The sequence below is a fragment of the Prionailurus bengalensis genome, chromosome E1, assembly GCF_016509475.1.
Source record: "Prionailurus bengalensis isolate Pbe53 chromosome E1, Fcat_Pben_1.1_paternal_pri, whole genome shotgun sequence".
In the NCBI taxonomy this organism is placed as follows: domain Eukaryota; kingdom Metazoa; phylum Chordata; class Mammalia; order Carnivora; family Felidae; genus Prionailurus; species Prionailurus bengalensis.
In genome coordinates this window covers 11,989,824-12,016,911 of record NC_057347.1, presented here as the reverse complement: position 1 = coordinate 12,016,911, position 27,088 = coordinate 11,989,824, and the positions used below count along the sequence as shown (strand labels likewise).

The 27,088-nt window shown below is 50.3% G+C and overlaps 2 protein-coding genes, 1 long non-coding RNA gene and 1 pseudogene across 11 annotated transcripts in view; 2 read left to right on the top strand and 2 right to left on the bottom strand.

Annotated features, from left to right (window-relative positions):
- LOC122485062 (myosin phosphatase Rho interacting protein) overlaps nt 1–11,421 on the top strand; it is a 154,630-nt gene extending 143,209 nt beyond the window's left edge. For 6 of the 9 annotated variants that reach the window (XM_043583353.1, XM_043583352.1, XM_043583351.1 and 3 more), the window contains one exon: nt 4,425–11,421. In XM_043583353.1, the coding sequence (XP_043439288.1) occupies nt 4,425–4,496 (72 nt within the window). In that variant the 3' untranslated portion in view covers nt 4,497–11,421. Of the gene's footprint in view, nt 1–478; nt 545–4,424 lie in introns of all 9 variants that reach the window. The other 3 variants (XM_043583354.1, XM_043583347.1, XM_043583348.1) reach the window with 2 other exon arrangements.
- A 2,120-nt stretch (nt 11,422–13,541) lies between these two features.
- On the top strand, nt 13,542–15,267 carry LOC122486028 (annotated as a pseudogene).
- Nucleotides 15,268–16,862: 1,595 nt separating this feature from the next.
- On the bottom strand, nt 16,863–21,721 carry PLD6 (phospholipase D family member 6). The gene is made up of 2 exons (XM_043583344.1): nt 21,253–21,721; nt 16,863–18,778 (listed from the first exon to the last, which is right to left on the bottom strand). Exons 1-2 carry the CDS (start codon nt 21,692–21,694, stop codon nt 18,531–18,533), a joined length of 690 nt encoding a protein of 229 aa, XP_043439279.1. The 5' UTR covers nt 21,695–21,721; the 3' UTR covers nt 16,863–18,530.
- A 1,309-nt stretch (nt 21,722–23,030) lies between these two features.
- LOC122485060 lies at nt 23,031–25,531 on the bottom strand. The gene is made up of 2 exons (XR_006297776.1): nt 23,619–25,531; nt 23,031–23,330 (listed from the first exon to the last, which is right to left on the bottom strand). It is a non-coding gene; the product is annotated as an uncharacterized LOC122485060 (long non-coding RNA).
- Between the last annotated feature and the right edge of the window lie 1,557 nt (nt 25,532–27,088).

Here is a 27,088-nt window from a genome sequence, read left to right as displayed (position 1 = left end):
AGTCAGAGCCCACCACGGGCCGCAACAGAGGGTCCCCAGGTCCCAGAACTCATCTGGCTCCACATGCCTACCCACTGGGCCAGTTCTGGTGGCTTCGAGCCCCAGAAGCTCCTTCGTGCCGAGATGGAACCAAGTTTCGACAGTGACGATTGAGGGGCCAGGCCTCTGAGAAGCAGGGCTCGGAGTGAATTCGACCTTAGACGTCCAAGGCCAGATTTCACCCCAGTGCCCTCCTGGGCCAGCCCCGCTGTCTGCACTGTTCTGCACACGTCCCTAATTTAATACAACGCCACCTGCCTTCGAGAGGGGAAGCTGCCTACGCCTCTTGCCCCAGCCACGTGGTAGCACCTCCCGGCGCGTGGCCCCCACCCCGCCGAGCGCCTCTCCACGGGAAGGACGGGCGGAGGGTGGGAGTAACGAGCATGTTGCATTTAGGATTTATTGTGTGTGTCTTATTTTTTGCTCTTTCCTCTGACAGTCCGTAATTGAGCAGGTCTCATGGGATAACTGAAACGAGCCCGCTTCCAGGTCCCCTGTCATGTAGGTAAACCACCTCTCACCACCCACCCATCTGCCGCCCTCGAGGGGGCGGCAGGCTGCATGCACGGCTCACACCTCCATAGCAAGCCCCTTGTTTTATCGCTCCAGCAAGCACATACGCAGCCCGGGTCAGGTTCCCCTCACCTGTTATTAACGGGTTCACGGGCACTGGAACCTCCTACTAGGCTTGACCCTTTGCCGAGGGGAGCATCCCCCTAGCTTGGCAGGTGGTCCACAGAGGCGGCGTCTCGGGTGGGCGTGGGCTCGCGAGTGGCCCCCGGCGGTGGTCAGAGGACAGGTCGAATGATCGGCGTATTCCACGTTCTCTGGGGTAAACCCTCCAGAAGGGACCCGGCAGGGACCCGGCCGCCACTGGCAAACAGGGTCTCTCATCTCGGAGAACCCCTGCACCGAGTTAACGGGCCAAGGCAGGGCCGGACCCCGGTATTCAGGGAGCCAGCACGTCGCGGGGATGGCCGGGAAAACGGCTCAGCAGAACGAGAGGACCAGGAGGGGTCGGGGCTGAATGTTTACCAGCACTTTGGGGCTGTTTTTAACAAAAGGAAAAGCTTCTTTCTGGGTGCTGTGGAAGGCGGTGGGGGCACCCAGGTGCTGGCTGAGAAATACCAGCCTCTTTGAAAACAAACAGGACAGTGGGCCCGTGCCTGGACACCCCCAGCCTGCCACCAGGCCGGCGTCCCGGTCACACAGCCTCTCGCTCCTGGTGTGCCTCTGGCCGAGCCGACCCGATCTCATTAGTTCTCTGACCACAGTCCTGGCGGTGACGCCGACGGGCCCAGGGCCACACACCGGCTCTTTGTGCTCGTGTGTCCGCGGCTCGCTCTGAGGATCCACGGGCCGGCATCCTCCGGCTGAGGGGCTTCAGCCCGATGGCTCTGGGGGAAGCGGGTTTGTTTTGAAAGGAAGACTTTTAAGGAAACACAAGTTTTAAACCTAGTCAGTTTGGTTTTATTTATTCTTCTACAGTCCCAAGTCACTTAGAACCAGATATGGCTGAGGCTTGATTGAAAACTTTGTTTGGGCTTTTTCTGTAAACGTGAAAAACACTCTGTTTAGCAAAAGGAGAACTTCTTTTGTTTACGGTTTTCTTATTGAAGGTTCTACTTCCTATTTGAGGTTGAACCGTAGCCGCTGTAAGTTCACTGTTAATGATTTAGGCCTGTTGCCCATCCCGGCAAATGACGGGCGATGAAAAGCTTCTGCTGCGCCCTCCCGGGACCTGGCTGCGGTCAGGCCACCCCGTCGGAACACATTGTGTTTCCCGGAGGTGTGTCTGAGTTTGTCCCTTCTGGAAGAAAGGCCAGAAAGTCAGTGACAAGACCAATAAGGGACTTTGCAGTGATGTGCCGGGAAGACCTTTTTTGCTGGCCAGGAGGCAGCTAAAGGCAAGGTGGAGAGTGAGGGCACTGTCGGGCACACCCACGAAGGTCGGGGCCTCCAGCGCAGCCTCAGACCCTCGGAGGTGCCAGCACCCAAATGAGAGGGGTAAGGAGGCCAGGAATCGGGTTTTCCCAGATGTGTCCGAGTCCACGTGACTTGGCCAAGTTTCCAGTGTCTCTGTGACACACTGTCCCCCTGGCCTGAGTAGAAGGGGACCTTGCAGATGTCCTTAAGGACACCTCTTGTGATGCCAGGCAGGCCTAGGCCTGTTTGCAGTATCCACCGGTGCTCACTCTCGGCCGTGCCCCGTCCTTTTCCCTGGATGTATTTGGAGATCCCTCCCCGCCCCGCTCCCACCCCACCACCACAGGAAGACCCGGGAGTGAGGTTGCCCAGAATCCACACCTGTCGGTGGTGCTCTTTGATGTGGGATCTGATGTGTCCTCGTAATGTCCTTTGTTGATGTTCTCTTTCCGTATCCTGCCTCACTCAAAAGGATAGACAGTCTCAGCTCCCACACAGTCAAAGCAAGCCCGTTGCTTCAGAGCCTCGTGGCTTTTCTGAGATCGAGACCAGAGCGGACCTTTCCCACGGGGTCCTCATAGAGGCCCCCGTCCGGTGGTCTGAGTTTGGGGTCACGGAGGCAGTTGTTGGGGAGACCAGCCCTGTGGGAGGAACGAGCCCCAGAGGAGCTGGCTGTGTATACCCCGGGAGCCCTCGTCTGGGTGCACAGGGTCAGCTCGGGGGTCACTTACTTTCTACCTTGATAGCTCAGCTCTGGCGCACAGCGGTATGTGACCCTGAGCCCATGGCCTCGGGCTGCCCCTCGCCGCCCTGCTCCCCAACTGCCCGTCCCGAGCACAGCAGGGACTCCTGACACCGGAGAGCCCACCGGAGGCGGAACATTTGCTCTCCCTCTGTCCGAGGACCCTCCCCACCAAGTCCCCTGCCAGAACAAAGCGGTGCGGCAAGTGACGGGCCAGCTGGCACTTAGGTGTGGAGCCTCCCGCACCACGGCCACGTCCAGCACCTGATGCTTCTCTGCCCATGGCTGCCCCTTGACCTGAAGCACTGGGGGAAAGACCCGAGAGCGGATGAGGCGGTTATGTGCATTAAGGAAATTTACACTTCAGGGCGGGACACGGATTTGCCCCGCTGAGTCCTCCGGGTGACCCAGAGGCAGGCTTCAACAGGGCCCCTAATGCCTGCTTCTCAATCTGGACCAATGGGTTTCAGAAGGGTTACTTATAGAACCCTTTATTTAAAAGAAAAACGAAAACCAGTGACTTCATTCATTTACACACCTAGAGCTCACTGCTCCACAGTACAGAGAGCAGGCAGAGCTGTTCTAGGCGATGGGGTGGGGGGACGCCAGGGCCCGCCTCTCCTGCCTCAAATTCTGTGGAAAGCTGTGTCCCACAGTCCTCGCTCACAGACACGCGCTCCGAGGCAGCAGCCTGCGCCGCGCCGGGAGCTCCCGGGAGTGTGCCAGAGCAGGAAACGGCAGGCCGGGCTCTCGGGCCCCCCCGCCCTGCTCCACTTCACGGTGCTCTGATTTCTGGCTAAAAACCACAGTGGTCACCTGGAGCCTGTACCCGGGGCCACCCTTGAGGTTCATATGTCCCAGAGGAGCCTGTACCTTTGCGAGTTCTGGCACAGGCCGGCCAGTGGGCAAGTCTGAGGCTGGTGTTGAGACGGGCCACGAAGATCACGTGGCCACTGAGGAACCAGCCCCATCCGAGCTGGTGCCGAAGTAACCTCAGCCACGCTCTGAGGATGTTCCTTTTCTTGTCGACAAGTTAGATCTTTGGGAAAAGCCTCTAAGGGTCAGGGGGAACTGTTTTGTCCCCCAGTTAGTGAAGTGTCATTCATCTTGGAGCACACAGATTTCAAAATTACCGAGGTCACACTTGAAGGGAGTATTGGCTTCGCATTCTGAAAACTTTAGTAAATATGTTGACACGTTCCCAGGTCCCCAGTGACAGTAAAGCCACCAGGGCCGCTGGCCAGGGAGCAGCTCGGGCCAGGAGCAGGTTAGAGGGAAGCGGGCGCTGCCAGGGTGCAGCCCAGGGAGCGGGGGCCCCCGCCGTCCTCACGAGGCTCAGCGTCACGGTCACGGAGGGACCAGATGCGGACAGAGCCCACAGAAGGACACAGACGGGCGGATTTCTAGTTCTTGGCATACCTTTCTCCCCTGGCTGAGTCGATCTGATCACTGCTTGTCCGAAGAGCCCTAAGCTCGGAATTCAGCTGCTTACACACGTGGTCTGTTTCTCTGGTTTTTTCCTTTTTTCATCCAGATAACACCGTTTCACAGGGGACATCTCTCTCCTTAGCATGCCCCACTAATCTCTCGAGGAGCCCCTCCCGCCCCGCCCTCCACCCCGGCACCCGCACCTCTGCCTGACTGCAGCCTGCACGCACGGCGCTGGGCCCGCTGTTAATGGTGTGTTTCTTTTTCTCCTGCCCTCGTGTCCACCCAGAGTCTGAAGGAAGGCCTGACCGTGCAAGAACGCTTGAAGCTCTTTGAATCCAGGGACTTGAAGAAAGACTAGCTGTGTCCCGTTCAACTTGAACACACACCCCTTCCGGCTCGCGGCAGCACTACCCACGTGCCGCTTCTTGTCTGTATCTTTATTTTTTATTATTATTGTTGTCGTTACCGTTGTCATCATTAACTGTGGGTATGGATGCATGAGAGACTGGTTTATGGGTTGTTCACATCGTTCCCCGCTGTGTTGATTCCCAGTTCCCGTGTCCTCGTCAAAGCTTCGTTCCCACGGTATCCAGAAACCCGCCAGGCAGCAAGGGCCAGGAGGGCTGTCCGCTCCCGGCCAGGTCTGCACAGAGCCCCCTCCTGCCGCAGCCACCGCACTCACCGTCAGTATTAAGGCCCAGCAGTCTGTCGATAAGCTAGCTCGTCCTGCCGAGTGCACTGTGCGGAGTCGGGGCCCGGGCAGTTCTCGCTCTGCCACGTCTGGGTCACTTGGAGAGAGCAGGGCGTCAGGTGGCGGCACTGACAACTCACTAGCCTTCGGGAGAAGCTGGGAGAGCAGGTCGGGGGGCACGGTTCACAACCCCCGGTCACGAAGGACGGCGTTTTGTATGGGTCCCACTAATTCAGCTTAGAGCCGCACCGCAGATAATCGCGGGAAACCTTTCACAACCTGGAGAATGTCGAAAGCAGCCATTCCTATTTTTGTTTGTTTTTTATTAAATCTTGCACAAAACCCCGGCCCCTCGCATTCCTTCCTACGCTCGCTCCTTTGTTGGTCACCAGTAGCCCTGGTCTCTTCCTAACAACTTAAGAGTGTTGACCTGTGGCCTGGGCTGCAGACCGTGCTTACAAAGCCTGATGAATTCCCTTGGGGAATCAGTCAAGGGGAAAGACTGTTCCAGTCTTTAACCTTTCTGAAAGAAACCTCCACATTGCTTTTGAGAAGGCTGAGTGAAGACCCCTATGTTAAGTCAAAAAGAAAGTGCAGAGGATGTCGGAATCAGATGAAAACTGCCACCGTTGTCTTTAACTCTACTCTGAGCTCTGAAAGGTTCTCGCGCAGCATTCAGAGAGCCTAAAGTAAACCTGTGCTAGCAATGTTGCTTTTTCTAACAGAGTGAGACCTCTTTACCTGCCATGAAACACGACAGCAGTTCTCGAAAACCTCTCACGCTGGGGTGTCCGTCCCGACGCCCGGAAAACCATTAATCCTGTTGAGACGAGGACTGTAAACAAAGCCCCGCCGAGTGGGAAGCCGTTCGCGGCTCCAAAGCGGCCGGAAGTGGTGCAATAGTGTCGGGAGGAGCTCGTTCTGGTCTCGCCGCCTCTGTCTCCCGTTGATTTTACTGCCAAGAGCACACTTTCACTCTGTTGATGCTTCCGTTAGGTGGGGAGTCTGGGTACGTGGGTACTTTGGGGGTAGAAACATGGAAATCACCTTGCTCAGTCTCTAGATTCGGTTAACAAGGTCATCCAGGGAAAGCCCTGGAAGGGCCGGGCAGGAGGGCCTGGGGCGTGCTGTCTTCTAGTGGGAATAAACTCCGAGCCGTCCACTGGCATCGAGGCTCTTCTGTGCACCAACCTCCAGAGTCTTAACCCACACCTGTCACTCCTTTGCTGCTATTCCATGTTTTTAAAGGCAAGAGAATGTTAGGTCCGGGTTTTCCATGCTACTCACCAGACACCACTCCCCGCACCACCCCCGGTGTAGACTGGCAGCATTTGTAGGAAGGACCACGGTTTTGTGCGTGTGCCACTCAGCACGGGATGCTCCGGATCCCGTGGTCCGTTCTTTAGGCTCTAGAACGCTATTTAACGCGTATGTCCTCCAGGGCAGAGAGTGAGGTGATGGTCGGCAGGATCTGATGGGGCAGGGGCCTTGTTGCCTGGTCCCCGCACAGACCATCTCAGCACCACGGTTTCACGTCACTCCTTCAGAGAACTCCCCTCTACCACAGTTTCCTTAGTGAGTGTCCCTGCTGCCTCTGGGGACTCTAGCCCTTCTCCAGGCAGCCCCCTGCCTCCAGCCCTCTCTGGCTTCTGGTTTCCTGGCAGGGTCCCTGCATGAAATCCAGCCCCACCTGCCTTCGGACCGTGCCGAGGGTCCGAAACCTGCAGTACTTTAAATAGGTCAGAGCACTTTACGCACCTGTGTTCATCACTTAGCCCTTGAGGTCGCACCTCGGGAGTCCTGGGAACAGCAGTATGCGGAGGTGGAAGGCAGAGACCAAGAAAGATCTGTCACCACAGCCTCTGAGGGCTCCGCCTCCTCGCCCCAGAGACCACAGAACTCGCTCCCCTGGGCTGCTTCAGTCTGGGCGTTACCAGGAACGGGCTACAAACCAGGGCGCCCTGGCTTCTCTCCAACAAAAGGCTGCTCCTGCTGCAGCCTCCAGAAAAGGCCCCGAGCCTAGCCTGGTCTTGCTGAGCGTCGCATAGTGACGGCTATGGCCTAGAACCCGATCTGAGCCACCTGCTGATAAGCCGGTCCTCCGGCTGGAGAGAGCAGACAGAACAGAATAAAGGGTGCTTCACTTTACCACCTCTGTGTTGCACCCCAATCCCGCTGTGCATGGTCTCCGTAGAGCACCCAGAACCCCGAGGAGGTTTTAGCCACCAAGTTCCTGAGAGAAGAAAGAATAAAGCTGTGGGGGTGGAGTTGCTTTCTGTGCCGGTGGAGAAGGGTCCTTCGGTGGATGGGGTAGTGTAGGTGATTGTGAACTTGGGGTGCTCCCACTGCTCCTGGTGCCGACCGGGCAGTGGGGGCGTCTCCACTTCCCAGTGGAAGATGAGCACGTGGATCGAGTCTTCCCAGTTGTAATGATCTTCCTGTAAATGGTCACTGGTCCCTCTCTGGTTCACTAGCAGCTGACAAGCCATCCAACACGCCAACGGGAAAATGGAACCGTCTGACTTCGACGGGGTCTGTGCGTAAGATCCGCGCTCTCACGTCTGCACATGTGTGCACACACATGCCGAAGAGCCGCTTTCTGCCAGTCGGGCTCCTTTATCGATGTGTGTGACTTCAGCGCCTGCTAGCATTCCAGTGACCGTAGCTGGCTGCGGCCTCCCTGGCAGACGTGCGGCAGAGCACTTTGCCTTTGGAAATGGAAACTTGCACCGTAAGGCCTCAAACTGGGTCTGAACTTGATGGAGGAGGTTAGGGCCATCCTGGGGCGACAGGTGGGGGCCATGGGAGGAATGTGTGGGTTTGTCAAGAGCCAGGATCAGAGTCTCCTCCCTAGGAATCCAGTGAGTGGAAAGGCCCCAGGCTCTGGCTAGTTAAGAGGAACCTGTCACGCAGTGGACTCACCAGTCACTAGCTCACCGACCCAACAGCTAGGCCTCGGGGGGCCTCACGGCGGCCAGACTTGGTGGGGAGAGCGAATTGCGGTTCCTAAGAAACATAACTGTGGCCCTCGGAGTCTGTCTGAAAGGGACTGTGACAGTTGTTAATAAGGCCATGAAACAAAATCGATGGCATAAAAAAACAAGTTTTAGAGTTCCAGTTGATAGTGTTTATTTCACCATGGAGCTGGAACACTTAACCTGAAAACCGAGCACGATCCGTGTCACTGCTGCCTGGCGGTCCCCTTGGCGAGTCCGTCTTTAGCCTGGGACTGGGCCTGGGGCAGCACTTGTCTGCCCCACCCCTGCTGGAGGCCGGGCACCTGCCCCGTGGCCACTTTTCTCGGGCTTTAAAGCGACGCACGCGGCTGTGCCGGGGTCCCCAACAGCTCGCCGGCTACAGGGAAGCACCGCGGGCACCCCCACGTGTTCCCCACTCAGATGAGCCAGCGGGCAGTGCGTTTCTGCTTCCACTCCCCTGGCTCCCAGAGCTGCCCAGGCCCCTTTGGCGGACTCAGCCCATGCATCACCCGTGGCCTGATCTCGGGCCCCGCGTGCTCTGTCACGGCTGACCACACACCAGCTCTTCTCCAGGCACTCGGAGCTGTTTTCACTCAGAGTGGAAAGAATGCGGCCCGTCAACACGTCTTCTCAAATCTAAAAGTAGTCCTGAAAGTAAGCGTCCGCATCGCTGTCCCACGGAAGCTTGCCACAATTTTAACTTCGTTGAACACACAACTTCAGAAAGCCGGAAAACTACAGAATTCAGCGACCCTTCATCACCAAGGAAGGTGGGAGGGAGGGGGGATTTTTAAAGTTCTTACAAAGGACAGGGAAGCAGGTAGTAAAAGGAAAAAAGCTTGTGCTCATCGGCAGCTTCGCTTCTCTGGAAACGTCCGTCCTTTGGAATACCTCCCATCCTGAACATCCTGGAAGCGGAGCTCCTGCCATGCATTCTGTCAGATAGGAATTTGCTTCACAAACAGATCTGACGTGCCGCCCGGACGTGTTCTCCATCAGCTGGGATCGGCGGGCAGCTCTCGGGGCCCCGGCGCCACGGCGTCCACTCTTCACCAGGGCCTGGGGAGGTGCTGCCGAAAACTTGCTTGTGCTGACGCTTCTTACAGTTCAGGTATTTGTGTGCCGCTTTGTGTCGTCTTTCATCGCAGGCTCTCGCCCCTTGGGTCATTCTTGAGAGACGAAGCCCTGTACTGTCCGCTCAGTCAGCGAGCGCTACGATACCTAAAAGGCGTGAGCTCAGACAGGAGACCCCTGATCCGAGGAGAGATCTTTCCATCCACCTGAGATTGGGTCAAAAGCTAAAGTCCACTGTTCTCAGCACCACGTAGGACATCGTAGGACGCGTCCCCCACTCCACAGCTGGCCGCGTCTGCCCAGACACGGGGTCCACGGTACTTGGATGGGGTGCCGTTGCTCTCACACCTGGACGCTTTCAGTGAGGCCGTACTTCCCACGGTGGAAAGTTTCAATAACAACCAGCCCGGAGTGAGTCTGGTAAAACCACTTGTTTTGGGTTCTTTGTGAGGAAGACAGGACATAAACACAGTACGAAAACGAACGATTTCTCTCAAGGGTTGTCGGCTGGAAGAGACCCAGCCTCATTCTTCTGCAAACTTCTTTTGAAAACAAGTTTCGAGTAGTCTGGTTTATTAAAGGGAAGGGGTCTCCCTTCTTGTCTTTCAGCAGAGGAATCTGAGCAGAGTACGAGGAATACCTCAGCACCACCCCAGCCCCACTGTAGGGAGCAAGGACCACCTGCCCCAACACCGCCTGGGCCCCTTCCCCCTAGATGCCCGCGTGCCTTGTGGAGAGGAGCCCTCCTCACTGGCTTCCAGCTTCTCTGTGTAAAAGCCACTGTTTACTTTCTTCAAAATAACCTACATTATACAGAGTGAGCGGTGTAAATATTACTCAGAAATTACCGCAGGGATTTTTGTGACAGAGTTGGTATGGGTTTAAAAATATCCCTTCGCAAGCTAGGGAGGACAGCTTTGGGTTCAACACTGAATGCCACCCAGAGGGACAAGGAAACGTTTCTGACGGGTGATGCACCTTCTTCAAAGCTTCGGTCACCTCATGGGCGGTTTTCAGGAGTGCATGCCAGCATCTGAAGTAACAGGAGGCCTGCATCCACGCGCGTTTTCTCTGGAAGAACTCCATCATACTCCCGGCCGAGCCATTCGGAGGCCTCCAGGAAAAGCAGGACCGTGGAGAACGTGGTAGGCACATCTTCCCCAGATCTTTCCGTGGCAATTTCCGGCCTGTAGGGAGACGTCGTGGAAGGCACCGCTCTGGCCCGAGCGGCCGGATGAGGGGACTCGTGACCCCTCGCCGGGCCGGGCGTCTGCATGTCCCCCACTCCTAGGTCCTGTGGGAAGTGTTGAGGGTGCAGAGCTGCCAGCGCGGTCCCTTTGCATCGTGTGTCTGCGTCACTTTGGGGAGGGAACGTGCGGGAAACCGGCTCATCCGGTACATAGGCTGACCCAGGAGGACTCGGAGGTCCCGAGGGTGAAGCACATGGTCCGTGGGCGTCAGTCGGGGGCTGGTGGGGGAAGGGAGAGCTTCTCGGGATGCAGTCCGAACACCGGAAGGAATGAAGTTCTGGAAAAGCAGCGGTCGCCGGACACAGTCGGCCTGCCACCCGTCACGTGTCTGTGCCCTTCACAACTAGTTGTATCACATATTTCAGTTTTGTTTTATAGGAAGCTAGGAATAGATTATATAAAGAACACTAAAGTCATTATTGTGTTATAAGTTTGTATCACAAAACCAATTATGATGGATTTTAGGATTTACCTTTAGTATTGACTTCTCTACTGACTTACTGCTAGGACTTAAAACCAGTTAAGTGCTAAGAATTCATGTGGTTTTCCTAAGTAATATTTATAAAGTGTAAAGTTTCTAAGTGACTCCTCACCAATTGTAATTCTTAATAACTTTTCTCACAAATACATTCTTGTGTCAGAGGGAACGTCTCGGTCCAGTGACCAAGGACGACAACGCTAGGCCAAACTGCTGGGGGAGCTGATACACGAACAAAGTGGAACGTGTAGATAACTTTCTACTGTGACAAGTTTGGAAATAATCCACAGCAGTGACTTCTGTCACAGCTAATTATTGCAACAGTCGGGTGATAACGTGTTCAAACAACAAGCCCGTGTAATTCTAACTGGGGTTTCATTCCTGTACTAATGCTAAGTGGTAACGTTCTCTGAACGTGTGCGGAGGCCACTGGGCTTGGCAGCCCCACTGCCCCCCCCCCCCCCCCCGCGCTGGGGCGGCCCCAGGGGCTCTGCCGGCGGCGGTGGGGGGGGGGGGGTGGCGGTGGCATCTTCTGTCCGGCCACACTGCCCTCCCAAAGAGGTGAGCCCGGTCAGCCAAGCTGCTCGCTCTTCCGACAATTCAACATTTTGATGGTTTCATTGAGGCTTTTTAAAAAAAAAATAAACCGTTTCTGAACAACTGTTCACAATTGAAGTGTTCCTTTGTCAAAATATTTATTCCTTTGTGTGACATGCTAGATTCCCATGGATGCAGCTGATCGTTTCTACTTTGTAAATATTACCTAACTTTACATAAACTATATCATAATAAACTATTTTTGCATCACCCTGGCATGCTGTGAATGGGAGTTTGTTCAATGGAGAGACATGCACAATATTCATTTAGATCAGAATGTGGAAACCTGTCAGTAGCCTAGAGACCCTTCCTGGAGTTTTTTGGTTTTCGTTTTGTTTGGCTTTAAAAAAAAAGTGTTTTCAAAGTTAGGGATTTATCAGCATTTTAAAATCAGGAGATTTCACATAAAAGTCTGTATTGTGGGGCATCTGGGTGGCTCAGTCGATTAAGCATCCAACTTCAGCTCAGGTCCTGATCTCACGGTTTGTGGGTTTGAGCCCCACGTCGGGCTCCACGCTGACAGCGGGGAGCCAGCTTGAGACTCCCTTGACCTTTCTCTGTCCCTCCCCAACTCCCGCTTTCTCTCTCAAAATAAGTTAAAAAAAAAAAAACCTACCTATGTTCACATACAATGCATAATAAATATTTTATATCACGAATCAAATGAAGGTACATTGGCTCTGCTCTAGAAACCTTCAAGGGAGGCCAAAAGCAGCATAAAAAATACTAGAGAGGAACGAGCTAGAACTATCAATCAAGGAAATAGAACTCTCTCCTATCTGCCCCTTTATTATTAGGTTTTTTACAATAAAGTTGTACTTGGTGTTTCAAAGAGAAAATACATCCTATCTCATGACCCAATACACACACACACACCATAACCCAAAATTTCACAAAAGCACACACCCTACATTCTGTTAAATTTTTTAAAATTCTAGTTGTGGCCCACTGAATAGAATAAGAAAATAAGAAACTGGATTTTCCCAATATTGCCACACCCTTTGGAATGAAATAGGTGAAAGTGTGTGGAAATCCAAACTTTTATTCAGTAAACAGAAAAAAACAAATTCTGACTCTACCTATTGGAAATCAACTTCTGGAATTCAAAAAACTTAGAAAAAATACGAGTACAGACATACAAAGTAGCATACCTCCAGTGTGCTATTCCAGTTGTTTAAAAATGTTTCGATAATTTTTTGTTCTTTAAAAAAATTCTAGACACTGGTCCTAATGGTATTCTAATAACTTTAACATTTTTTAAAGCTGTGTAATTGCAATTGTGAAAATTAGCTGGCACTTAGAAAATCTAACACCCTTTCATGATTAAAGCACTCAGCAAACTAGGAATACAAGTAAGCAAATTCAGTGTGATAAAGAACATTTATAAAAACCCCACGACTTCATACTTCATGGTGAAAAACTGGAAGCTTTCCCCTAAGATCAGCAACAAGACAAGGATAGCTCTTCTCACCATATATATTCAACACTGTACTGGAGATTCTAGCCAGGCAAGAAATAGGAAAAACGTCCATGTTGAAAAGGAAGAAGTAAAAACTATATCTGCAGTAACATGATCTTGTATATGGGAACCCAAGGGAATCCACTAAAAAAATCTATTGAAACTGGTATGAGGTCTGCAAGTTTGCAGGATACAAGATTCATATACAAAAATGAATTGTATTTAGTAGCAACCTGAAACAAAGCAATTCCATTTGCAATAATATCAAAAAGAATAAAATACTTGGGAATCAACTTTTTTGAAAGAAGTGTAAGACTTAGACACTGAAAACTACAAAAAAAAAAAAAAAAGTAAGATTTAAACAAATGGAAAGGAATCCCATGTTCACGGGTTGGAAAATGTGATATCGTTAGAACGGCCACACTCTCCAACTTGATCTACAGACTCAACACAATCCCAGCTGCTTCTGCAAAAGCTGATCAGCTAATCCTAAGATTCATAAAGACATGTAACGGGACCCAGGATAGCCAAAACAATGTTGGAAAGAAGAACAAAGTTAAAGGACTCGTTTACCAGGTTTCAAAACTTGACACAAAGCCTAAGTAGTCAAGACAGTGTGTGTACTGGCACAGGGACTGACACAGACCAATGGACCAGAATTAAGAATCCAGAAATAAGCAACTGCATTTAGGTAATCAACTGATTTTTAACAAGAATACCAAAACCACTCAGTGGAGAAAGAATAATCTTTTCAACAAATGGCGCTGAGACAACTAGCTATCCACATATAAAAGAATGAAGTTGGACCCCCTGCCTCTCACCATACACAAAACCTCAAAATGGTTCACAGACCTGACCCAAAAGTGGGCAGACCCAATGGGGGTGAGGGATGAGAATGAAGAGACCGGAGAAGGTGGCACGGGCAGCCATGTTGAGGCCTCACCTTTCCATTCCGACCACTGCTTTTCCCACCACCACTGACCCCCGAGGGTCACCTACCTTTTGGCGCAGATAACAAGGCAAGTAGCAATCGGTCAGGAGAAGAATGCCTGCAACAGGTGCTCTGGAGGACTTCAGAAAGTTTTTGAACATGACAGTGTTGAACTGAACTGCAAGATGAAATTTGCTATCTACTTACCACCAGAGGCAGAAACTGGAAAATGCCCTGCACTATACTGGCTGTCTAGTTTAACTTGCACAGGACAAAATTTTATGTGAAAGATTATCAAGCTGCTTCAGAACATGTCCTTGTCATCACCGTTCCAGATACCAGCACATGTGGCTGCAATATTAAGGGAGGCGAGGGCTGGGACTTTGGCACTGGTGCTGGGTTTACGTGGATGCCACTGAAGAGCCTTGGAAAACTACCTACAGAATGCACTCTTATGTAACTGGGGCGCTTCATCAACTCATAAATGCCAGCTTTCCAGTGGGCCCCCAAAGGATGTCTATTTGGGGCCGTCCCACGAGAGGCCACAGAGCTCCGACGTGTGTTGGAAGAATCCTGGAAAATACAAATCTGCATCAGCAGCTCTCCAGTGTGCAACCCAGCGCTCTGTCCTGCAGGCAAAAAAGAAGCCTTTAGTGAACATTTGGGATCAGATACAAAGTAAAGGGAAGGCTTCTGATGCCACCCATCTTGTGGTCCTGTCCAGGTTCTCAGCCTGACACACTAATTGGTCAGGAAAAAGACGGCCAGTTCCTTTCAGATGGACAGTTACTACCTAGTAACTTCACAGCTGTCCGTACAGAAAAGAGAGTCCCTTTTGCTTTTGGATTACAAGTGGGTTATGATCACAGTCACTACTTCATTGCAATCTTTATTGCTGGTCACATCAGGCATCATGCAAAATACCCGAATGCATGAAAAACTTCAGATAAGAGAATTTCCAGGATTATAATCCTGCTATAAACAGAACTGTAGGGGGAAAGTACTTCAAAACATTGTATTTCATAGTGCTAAAAACGCATCATTCCATAGCTGAATCACTTTCTGAATAAACATGTAAGACCTAGAAAAAACGTGGTTCACAGACTGACACAAGAGCTAAGAGAATAATACTCCGAGAAAAAAACACAGAAGCAAATCTTTGCGACCTTGGGTTGGGTGACGGTTTCTCAGCTATGACACCAAAATCCAAACAGAAGTAAAAACAGGTATTTCTAACACGCAAATGCCAACAGTACCCAAGAAAGTGAAAAAAGACCATCCAGAGAATGGGAGAAATTTGCAAATCATATTTCTGATAAGGGACTGGAGTCCGAAATATAAAAAGAACTCTTACAATCCTTGTAATTCATATGAAGTTATAGGTCATAACTTATAACTCTTATAATTCATCAATAAAAAGGGAACCCAGTATTTTAAAAACGGGCAAAGGACTTGAACAGACATTTCTCCAAAGACAATATACAAACGACAGGGACATGAAGAGATGTTCATCCTCATTAGTCATCAAGAAAAGGCAAGTCAAAACCATGATGAGACACCACCTCACACCCAGTGAGCTGGCTATAACTTTAAGTCAGTAATAATTTTTTGTTGGCAAGGTTGTGGAGAAGAAACCCTCCTACACTGCTGGATGGAATGGAAAAGTCTGATAGTTTCCCAGACAAGAGTTCTTGGACCCCAAAAATCTACTCCTAGCTATGTACTTGAGAAGTGAAAACATGTCGGTGTGAATGAACACTTACATGTGAAATGTTTACAGCATCGTTATTTGTAATGGTGGAAACCAAAATGTCCATCAAACGATGAATGGGTTTTTTTTTTAATGTCATATATCCACGTGACAGAATATTCTATCACTCAACTACAGAAAGAAGTGAAATACTGACATGCACATGCTACAACAGGGACAGCCTCAAAAACATTATGCTGAGTCAAAGAAGGCACATACAAAATGCCACATACTGTAGGATTCCATTTATAGGAAAATCCAGACAGGAAGGAGACAGTGGTCGCCAAGGGCTGGGAGGGGGCAGAGAACGGAGAGTGCTGCTCTTGGGACATGGTTTCTTTCTGGGCTGAAGAATACGCTCTGGGATCCGAGAGTGGCGATGGCCGCACACCTCTGTTATGTACTAAAAACCACTGAATTGCATTCTTCAAAAGGGTGAATCTTTTCATGTATGATTCATATATGAATCTCCATGAAGTGTTTTTTTTAAGTAATCAGATGTTTTAAAAACAATTCAAAAGAACCAAAACATGCTTTAAAATATAAGACAGCTGTAGGCCACCAGGTTGGCTCGGTCGGTTAAGCATCCGACTCTTGATTTTGGCTCAGGTCACAATCTCGCAGTTGGTGAGTTCAGGCCCCAATTCGTGCTCCACATTGTCAGCCTGCTTGGGATTCTCTCTCTCCCTCTCTGCCCCTCCCCCACTCACTGTTTCTCTCAAAATAAATAAACTTTACACACACACACACACACACAATATTGTTGGGGCACCTGGGTGGCTCACTTGGTTAAGTGTCCAACTCTTGGTTTCAGCTCAGGTCATGATCTCACAACTTCGCAGCTTGTGCCTCGCACTGTGTCTCTCTCCCAATAAATTAAAAAGACACGATGTCGTTGTATTGGTTCCTTCAAACCTTCCTGGTGTACTTCACAGCTGTGGGCACTGTCGAGGCCAATTCCCACTCCAACGGTGTTTTCTAATCATAAGGGTTGCAGGAGGAAGTGTTGTCTTACCACAGTTCTTTTCAGAAAACCTGAATCTTGTGAGATTTGATTTCCTACTGCTAAGATAATGAAGATAACAATATAAACAAAGCCATTAAATAAAAAATCTTACGAGATCATTTAAGAATCCTGAAAACATCCAGACAGCTCGGCTAGGTCACCTTACGCGCGCATGGTTACTAACATACGTCTGAGCACCAGCCTGCTTCTGGAAGAAGGGGATGCAAGCCACGGCAAAGACCCAGATACCAGTGGGAGTGAGCTGCACGCAAGCCAACCTTCACAGGTTGGAGGAAAATGCTGGAAATCCTGCCACGGCGGCATGGACATCTCGGAGAACACTTCAGAAGGTCCCCCAAGGAACACTGAGGTCTTACTCCTGCCTGGGGCTCGTATCTTGACCAGCAGTCTCTAAACAGCCGTATGTCATCCACTGCTGCAAAATGGTATTTGTTTCATTAACAGCACCCACGATTTGGATCTGCAAAAGGCAAAGACACACTACTAACATTCCAGAGTAAGAACGCCTTTATTCAAACGTGCAGACGTGCAGGACGATGCGGCTTCAGCATCCAGGACACAGACACATCCTACAACTCCTCCTGTTTTCTCTCCAGAACACAGGCTGCAGGAGTGCATAAGCAACTTGGGGGAAAAAACACATTCAGTCCAAAACCATTTCCTGTGAGCTCCAATCCATGTATTATACTCGTTAGCTTCAATTAAATCAGGAAAATTCACTTTGCATTTACTTGCCTAACACAGTAAGTCAAAGGTAACTTTAAACAGGGAAAAAGATGCAACGATGAGTGGTCTCTCCAGGTGGCTCCATGAGTATGATGGGGAAAGTGAAACACGCCCAACAGACGTCAGGACGGTTACATACAGAAATAGGACAAGATGGCCAAATCGCTATTCAGGTGTCATGTGAACAATCTCTCTATAAAGATACACGTTAATGAAAAAATAACATTTCACAAATGTACATAAGATAGCTATTCTAATTGACGGTGAAAGCAAATCCCTGAGCTGAGAATAAAAACAGATCTGTGAGATGCCACAGCCTGAAAAGAGGCTCTCTTCTAGTTTATTCCTCCAGATGGTCAGGTAACCCATGATTGATTACGCTGAGCCAAAAATGCCAATTAGCCAAGTTCACAGGTGGTACAGTGAAGGTCACTTCTAAGAGCACAAAATTACCTTGAATGCAAGCATGCTAACAAAGGCTTAACACACAGAAACAGAAGCAGCCTCTGGCCACTTCCAGTCCTTGCTGATAGACGGAGCAACTCACCACGATGAAAACAGAAGGGAAGCTGTGGAAGATGTATATTCTCCTGGGTACTCGTGGGTTCTTTTTTTCTCCTGTGTATTTATTTTAAAGGGTCACCATGCAAGGCACCCCGGCTGGGACAATGACCTGCCCGCTGTGGTGGCAACCAATGCTTGCAGGGGGGCCCGGAAGGCGGCTCCCCACTCCTGCCGTGCCCGGCACCCCCCTCTCCTGCCCTTTTCCCTGACTTCTCTCCTTAACATCTTCGGACTCAAACCTGCCCATAAGCACCCACGAGCCGGTGACAGCAGAAATGGAGAGACTGCCGACCTCTGGCCCATCCCAGGGGGTTAGCTGTGCTGGAAGGGTTGGGCCAGGCCAACAGGAAAGGAGGAGACAGTGTGGGAGACAGTGCCAGGGGAGCGGATGCCATAGTAAGAGATTCTCTAGAGTCAGGAAGAGGAATCAGCCTTTACATCCTGAAAGAGGTATCTTGCCTTTTCTGTACGGCAGGAGAAACCCGGCCCAAGGCAGGAGGCGAGTTCCAGAATGCCCATTCCTGAAAAGCTGTCGCCGAACGTACTGGTGGGAAGCGAGCTGACCTGAAACAAGAGACTCGGGTTGCAGGGATTCCCCTTCCTCCTTAACCCCACTCTGCACTTCACTTTAGTGTTTTAATGAACGAGAACGGAGTCTGAATGTGTTTTTTCCTCACGTTGAGATTTCTCTCACGTAGACTGCACAGTCTGACACGGACAGAACCCGGCAGCCGCTCTGGGTGGGCACAGGCCCTTCCTGAGTCCCATCCTTTTAGATCTGGTGTGGTTTCGACTGCGGGGACAAAAGTTCTGTAACACCGAACACCGTTCTCGCCTTGAACTCTGAAGACAGAGAAGAGCACAGCTTCAGTGATTCCTCTTCTTTTGTGGGAAAAAGGTATACTTTGTAGGATTAAACTCTTCCCAGATACGCTCAAATTCTTCCAGAAAAAGCCTCACATACTCTTCATCCTCCATAATCAAAACATTTTCTCTATTGTTCTGAATGGCTTGAGTGGTCCAGTTGAGGGAGCCCGTGATCAGCACCTTCTTGTCCACTATGGCAAACTTGTGATGCATGTAGCCCAGGTCCTGATCGTGTCGCACCTGGATGCCTACAAAAAGGGCAAGTCAGACTTCTCCACCGCCTCTTACAACGCTTTCGTTCAGACACGGGAGTCCCTCCTCAAGTGCAGACCGTTTCCCAGCAGCTGCTGCTCTAGTTCTGACTTGGTAGGGGAGACGGGAAGCTCGTCACCCTTGGGCAGGAGGCGGTGGCCGAGCCAGATGGTGACCAGCCACCGCCAGCGCACAGGAGGGAAGGCTGAGGGAAGGGGGAGCGTGGCGGCGGGGACAGCGGGTCCCGAGGGGCGGGACGGCAACACTCACACAACTTGCCTTCTGGCGCCGACAGGCAGCCCTGGAACCTGGGTGAGGTCTGCCAGCCCGCACTTCTCAAGGACGCACCAACCAGCACAATCCCGGGTTACTGGCTCTGGGAGGGCCCATCACGGACCCTACCAGAGGGGTCAGGGCAACAATCGTTCCCCGGGCTTTCCTTGCCTTCAAGCTCTCACTGGGCCCACCCCTGGAACTGGGGCACCCCTGCCAACACCACGCACGCCAGCACCACACCCCACTGCATAAGGGGAGGATGGGCCTCAAGCAGGAAGACTGCAGGAAAAGCCAGGCCCTGGGTGCTTCGGGCGAGGGAATTAAGTGTCACCCCAAAGCCAGCTGGCTGGGGGCCCTAACTCCCAGCGTGCCCTGGGCCTTTCCACCAAAGCAGAAAGAGTTCTAACTGCTACAAAACCGAATTCTCCCTCGCTTTGCCTCCTTCACTCGCCATGGAGCCTGTAATCCTTGCCTTTTGTTTTCCTATTTGTCTCTCTCCTACCGTTTTCAAACTCCCCTCAGGCAGGACCTGTCTGTCCATCCTCCTCTGCCTCAACCCTGGAATAATGCCTACCTCCTGGGTTATCTGCTTAGTGGACGAGACCATAAGAAATGTGTGATTTAAGAGAACAGTTTAAAATAGGCTGCTTTGCAACAGAGCCACCAGACTTCACAAATAAAAATACAGGATGTCCAAAGTAAGATGTGATTTCAGATAAACAACAAATACTGTTTTTATTTAAAAAAAAAAAAGGGGGTTTTGTTTTTTTTTAACGTTTCGAGAGACCATGCAAGCAGGGGCAGGGGAGGAACAGAGAGGGAGACACAGAATCCAAAGCAGGCTCCAGGCTCTGAGCTGTCAGCACAGTGCTGGACATGAGGCTCGAACTCACGAACCGTGAGATCATGACCTGGGCCGGAGTCAGATGCTTAACCGACTGAGCCACCCAGGTGCCCCTACATATAGTCTTTTAAAGTAAGTGTGTCCCATGCAATATTTGGGACATACACTAAAAAGCATTCGTTGCTTATCTGAACTTCAAATTTACCTGGACATCCTGTATTTTGCCAGCAACCCTGCCTTGTAACCTTCCTATCCCAGGGGACCCGAACACCGCTTCTCTAACCAACCCGCCAGCAACTCCTGTTAGCTCTACCTTCAGAACAGATCTTAAGTCCCACATGCAAAACACACTGTTATACTGAGGCTGAGGAGGAAATACAGACCTCACGGGTAAGCCCAGAATCTGAATTTAGACCCTTTGCAAAATTATTCATACTTCCCGCTTCAACTGTCCCCATCCCAGTGCAAGAGAAAGGCCAGCCAGAGGTATCCGTCTTACCTGTCCTCCTGCAGCCGGAGAAACAAATTAACTGCTCACCATCTAAACATTTTAGCTCCACGTTTTTTAGTATATCATTTTTATTCATTTCAAAAGCCCCAGCATAAAATTCACTAGTGGATTTAAGGTGAAATGACTTTTTCCTCCTCTAGCCCCTCAGTCCCGAAGCCCCACCTTCGCCATCTTGGCACACCTGCTCCTATACACACGGTCACTGAGAGTCCCGCTAGCGGCGGGCCTTGCAGGTTTGTTTTTACAGTTCACCCTTGATCTCCTGAGTGCTGCCTGGCTAAGCCATTGTCATTTCAGTCTGCAACGTCAAAAACTCAGCTGGTGGCGCTACATCCCCTGCCTCTACCCGGTACAGGCTTTCCCCACAGCCCCCCAAGGCCAACGCCAGTCATCAGAAACTGGGAATCACAGGAGCTATGTCCGCTTTCCCCGGTGTCGCTGGGCAGGCCCCCAGCCTCTGAGGATCCCCTAGATCTTCTCCACTAGCTGGGAACACACAGCCTGCTCACTCCTCCGGGCTCACACTCAGGTATCCAGCGTTAACACCTCCCTGCACAGAAGTGCACCCACTGGGTGAAGGCAGGTGCTCTTTACAGACGGCCCTGGAGTCTCTCCAGGCTAAAACCATCCTGACCTCACAAGGCCACCAGGGGACATATATGGGGTCTCACCTATACTCAGACCCCCCACCAAGTTTCTGCTTTTGACATTCTCCCCCACTGCCTAAGGCCCCCGGGGTCACATCATTCGCCAGGCTGGGGGCCTGATGACCCTCCCCAGAGGTTCTCCACGGACCTGAGTCCCAAGCCGGGACTCCCGGCCTCTCTGGCGCGGCCTACCTGCCTTGCGGAGCAGGCCGATCTGCGAACCGTTGAGGGCCATGTAGTCGCAGTCGGTGATGACCCGGACGCGCACCCCGCGCTGGTGAAGCAGCTGCACCGCGCGCCCCAATTGCGGGCTGGAGAAGGCAAAGAGGCAGAGCTCGAGGCTGGCGCGGGCGGCCAACAGGGCGCTCAGCAGGCGGCTGAGCGAGCTCTCGCCGTGGGGCAGGCTGCACGGGCAGCCCACTGGCGGCGCCGACGGCCCCTCGCTCGGGGCCTGCAGCAGAGCCTCGGTGCAGGTCACCTGCGACGGGAAGAAGAGCACCTCGCGCCGCAGAGAACTTCGCCACCCTCGCCGTCGCCAGGCCCGCAGCCAGCGCAGCACCGAGGGCAGCGCCTCCAGAGCCAGCGCGAGACCCATGGTCGCCACAGCCGCTACCTGCCAACGTAACCGCTCCATGCCGCCTCGACCTGCCCCGCCGTCCACGGCGCCTGCGCGCGCGCCCCCGGCCACGTGCGCCCGCACCTCCCCACCCACTGCGCCTGCGCACCTCTAGCCACGTGCACTCAGCGCCCCCCCCTCCACTGCCCATCACGCCTGCGCCGCGGCCGGCCACGTGCGCCCGACCCCCTCCCCCATACACACCACCCACTACGCCTGCGCGCCCCGGCCCTGTACAGCCACCCCCGGCCAACCTCGCCTGAGCAACCCCAGGCACGTGCGACCGCCCTCCAGCCACAGCCCACTGTGCCTGTGCACCCGCAGGCCCCATGCGCCCCACCCCCCATGGCCCCTCCCACACGTCCCACCACGCCTGCGCACGCGCAGCCTGGCTGCACATCGCCTCTCTGGGCTTATTCGCGGCCCCACCGCGTCTGCGCGCCCTCTGGCCAAGTGCATGCGCCCCGCAGGCGTCCCATACCACCCGCTCCCCGCAGAGCCTGCAACAATCCAGGTCCTCCTCCCTTTGAGGGGCAATAGAGCAGCCGTGACTGCTCAGTTCAAACCTTTCCTTTTGCTTTAGGGGAGCGGCTAGGCAGGGCTGGGAGAAGGGTCTGGAAACACTGAGAGTGTCAAATAAGGAATGCTTAAGCTGGTGGCAGGGTTTGAACTCAAAGTGTCAGAGACAGTGGTGTGATGGGGATGGCCCCAAAGCCAGTCTTAAGCCCCTTGTTTCTATAGAATTTCCCAATATAAACTTGTTATTTGGAGATGCCTGTTCGTTCTGCTTTAAGCATAAGCACGGTGAAAACGTAAGAAGGCCTCGGTCCTGTCTTAGCAAGCACTGGACCCACTGTATCACTTAGGAGGGGCTGTTACTTTCACAGGGAGAGAAGGGCTAAGTTTTCTTTTTTCTATCTTTTCTTTCTTGAATCCTGGTCAGGAATTTCCACGGTTAATTAAGTCTGTCTATGGTCTTTGAAAGGAAATAACTCCACAGTCTCCTCCTTGTAACCAGCTGATGGTCTTCATGACTTCCATCCATTAAAAAACAGACTCCCCAGATGGGGGGAAAGGAGCTGATCTAAGTAACTTTGGGAAACCACGTTTTAACTGGAAACCACAAGGCTAAACACAACAGCAGCTGCCCGTCAACACTGTACTCTGCGTGATACCTTTATTTCCCAAGGCGGGGAACTGCATACACGCGCACTGGGGTTGAGTCCATTAGTCGTTGGTTGACGGATAGTGGGAGCCAGGGTTCTCTCTGTTGGATGGGGTAAGAGATAAGCACCGGAGAAGGCTTGAATGATCCCTCTGGTACTGGATTGGGGTCAGAGACACCACAGTGAACTCATGGTTAGCTTACTATTTATAGTAAAATACATACTATCTCAGTTTTGACATACCTCACATACCTCAGTCCCCCAAGAGGCCCAGAAGCAGTGACACCCCGGCAATAATGAGCATGCTAGGTCCCAGATCTTAGTTTCCAAACACCATTCTCCTTGAAGAAATAACAGATTCTGGGTGTTGGGCACGGAGACTGTAGATGTATTTTCGGCATCTTGTAGTACGAGAAATTGAGCATGTGGACATGGCAGCAGGAACAAAAGACACAGGAGTAGCCTAAAAGAGACTCCAGTGGCCAAAACTGGAGCAAATGGAGAAACAAAATAAATATTTGCAGTAGTTTTTATAACCCAAGTGCAAGATAAATATACATGACTCTATACTGCTATAAATAAATGACTGAATAAAGAAACGAGAGAAGATACATGTCTTCCTTACAGAAGAATTCCAAATAATATATGTAGCTACTCCTTGCTACGGGAGGGAGAACTAAATCTCTCTGCCCCTTTGAAAGTGGGGAGAAACCTTGTAAACACCACCTTAACCAAGTGATAGTGACCATCACCAGAGATGTGTGAATGTTACATACCCCGGATATGATGAGAAGGGCACCTCACTTCTGCGGTGGTTGTTCCCAAAGCTCATACACCCAGTTCTATCATGAGGAGGAAACGTCAGAAATCCAGATGGAAGGACTTGCTATCCCATTCCACGGGATAACTGGCCAGGATTTTTCCAGACTGCCAAGGTCATGAAGAGAAGGGAACCGCTTAGAAACTGTAACAGACCAGAAGAGACTGGGGAGACTTGACAACTAGATGCAATGTGGTGCCCTGAACTGGATCCTGAAACAGAAAGATAGTGTAACTGGGAAAAGGGCTGAAATGTGAAAAAGTCTGGAGCTTAATTAATAGTCACGTATCAGTGTCAGTTTCTTCACTTTGACAAATGCATGATAGGGATCTAAGATGCTAATAATAACGGAAACTAAACTGTGCTATCTTTGAAACGTCAGTAAATCTAAAATTATTCCAAATTAAAACTTATTTTAAATGTTGAACGTTCACCTTCCGTATGACCCAGCTATACCGCTCCTAAATATAACCCAAGAGCAATGAAAGCACACGTCTATGTGTGTGCATGAAGACTTGTACACAAATGTCTGCAGATTTATTTGTAATAACCCAAACCTGGACATAATACAAACATCCATCAACAGATAAATAGCCGAACCCTCGCCTGTCCATACGATGGAATACTATTTCACAATAAGAAGAAACAAACTGCTGATATATATGGATAAATTATGCTGAGTGAAAAAAGATAGACAAAAGAAAGTATATTCTGTGTGGTTACACCAACATGCAATTCTAGGAAGTGCAAACTAGAGTGAAAGTAAATCAGTGGTTGCCTAGAGATGTGGGAAGGGAAGAAAGAGTATAAAGAAACATACAATGAGATGTTCACTATCTTGATGGCGTTAATGTGCATACGCATATGTCAAAACCTGTCAGGGTGTATGGTTTAAATGAGTATAAATTATTGTATGTCAGCCACACTTCTTAAAAGTGCCTTTTTAAATTTACAAATAGAGCCCCACAGCGTAATTCTAGCTCCCCTACGTCACAGCTGCGTGACCTAGGGCGAATCGCTTCATTCTTTGAGACTCACTTTCTTCACCTGAAAAGATAGTAAAGAATGAGAAGAAGGTGAGCACAGTCCTATATAAAGAGGTAGTCAATTCCTCTCTGTAAAAACAACCAACCAACCAACCAACCAACCAACCAAATATGCGCGTGCATGCGTGTGCGTGTGTATTAGGGAAAATGGTCAATAACAACCGCGTCAGGGTGCTGGAAATCCACCAAAGGCAGACAATAAAATGAGAGGCATCATTTTTTTTAAAACTGCTGGAGACTGCTCCCAGCCGTTCACCCTCCCAGCTCAGTTGGCAAAAATGGTGGCCTTACCAATGTGGGACCGGCTGCAAAACTCTAAAATCTAGGTTTTTAGTTTTGCTGGCTAAAAGTGGTGGGTTCAGTTGGGAAATGAATGACAAACACCTGCAGCCTTACCAACCCAAGCTTCCGGTCCAAGGTGAGGTAAGCCACAGACCAGCCAGAAAATAGGACAGAAAGGGCCCCAAAGTGAGAAAACCATAGAAAAGCTGACCTACACTCTCCACACATCCTTGGTGAACTGGGGAGCTATGCATGAATGGGAGAGACCCAGGAGAGGCCAGGGAAGAGCAAAAGCCAATGGAGGCTTGAAAGGGTTCCCAACCCACAAACACATCGATCAGCAGAGGACAGGATTCTCACAAGCTTAAAATATTTGGGTACAACCTCTGCCTAAAAACACTGGCTGACTACTACATTAGGAAGACACAGCAGTGACCTCTAGACATAAATAAAAATAAGGATTAAAAAAAAATTGGGGCACCTGGGTGGCTCAGTAGGTTAAGTGTCCAACTTCAGCTCAGGTCATGATCTCGAAGTCCATGAGTTCGAGCCCCACGTCGGGCTCTGTGCTGACAGCTCAGAGCCTGGAGCCTGCTTCATGTTCTGTGTCTCCCTCTCTCTCTTCTCTCTCTCTGCCCCTCCCCTGCCTATGCTGTCTCTCTCTGTCTCTCAAAAATAAATATTAAAAAAAAAACAACAACAAACTGAGCAGACACACCAGCGTCACACTACAGAGGGAGAGGTTCTACAGTTTAAGTCCAGGCACGTTTCCAAAGAAAAACAACCTTAGAAAAATGTAATAGAATGTAATAGAATTGCTATACTATATTATCTAAAATGTCAGTTTTCAACGAAAACATAATAGACATGCGAAGCAGCAGGAAAGTGTGACCAACATACAGGGAAAACAGCAGCCAATAGAAATTGACTTTGAGTGGACCCAGATGTTGGAATTAGTAGAAAAACACTTCAAAGCAATTCTTACAGAAATGTTCAAAGAATTAAAGGAAAATCTAATGATAATGAGTCCACAGAGACTCCTTAGAGAAACACAAATTATTTTTTAAAGTCTATGCAAGGGTTGTCTGGGTGGCTCAGTCGGTTGAGCGTCCGACTTCAGCTCAGGTCATGGTCTCATGACTCGTGAGTTCAAGTCCTGTTTCGGGCTCTGTGCTGACAGCTCAGAGCCTGGATCCTGTTTCAGACTCTGTGTCTCCCTCTCTCTCTCTGACCCTCCCCCATTCATGCTCTGTCTCTCTCTCTGTCTCAAAAATAAATAAACATTAAAATAAATAAAGTCTATGCAAACTGTCAATTAGGTTCAATTGTAACTGCCCACTGTGGTTGGAATATTAATAATGGGAAAGGCTACGCATGTGTTGGGGCAGAGGGTATATGGGAAATCTCTGTACCTTTCCCTCAATTTTGCTGTGAACCTAAAACTGTTCTTATGAAAAGAAGTCATTTACATCATGCACAAAAATAAACTGAAAATGAATTTTTAAAATTTTAAGTAATCTCTACACCCAACATGGGCTTGAACTCACAAGCCTGAGTCAAGAGTTGCATGCTCTTCTGACTGAGCCAGCCACGCACCCATAAACTCAAAATATATTAAAAACCTAAATGTGTGGGTTACCTGGGTGGCTCAGTCAGTTAAGTGTCCAACTCTTGGTTTTGGCTCAGGTTATGATCTCATGGTTTCATGAGTTCAAGCCCCATGTCAGGCTCTGCAGTGTGGAGCTTGCTTGGGATTCTCTCTCTCCCTCTCTCTTTGCCTCATCTGCTCATGTTCTGTGTCTCTCAAAATAAATTTAAAAAATTAAAACAAAAATAAAGATGCATATTGTAATCCCTGGAGCACCCCCCCCCCACACACACACACCACACAACTTAAAAAACTAGGTTTACAAATCCAAAATTAAAATTATGTTCTAAAACATAGTCATTCAACAAAAAATAAACACGTTAAAAATAGGAACAAAAAGACATGAGACACATTATAAATATAATATGCCACTGAATTCTACTCTTAAAAATAGTTTAAATGGCAAATTCTAGGTTATATATATTACCACAATATAAACATTTTTAAGTC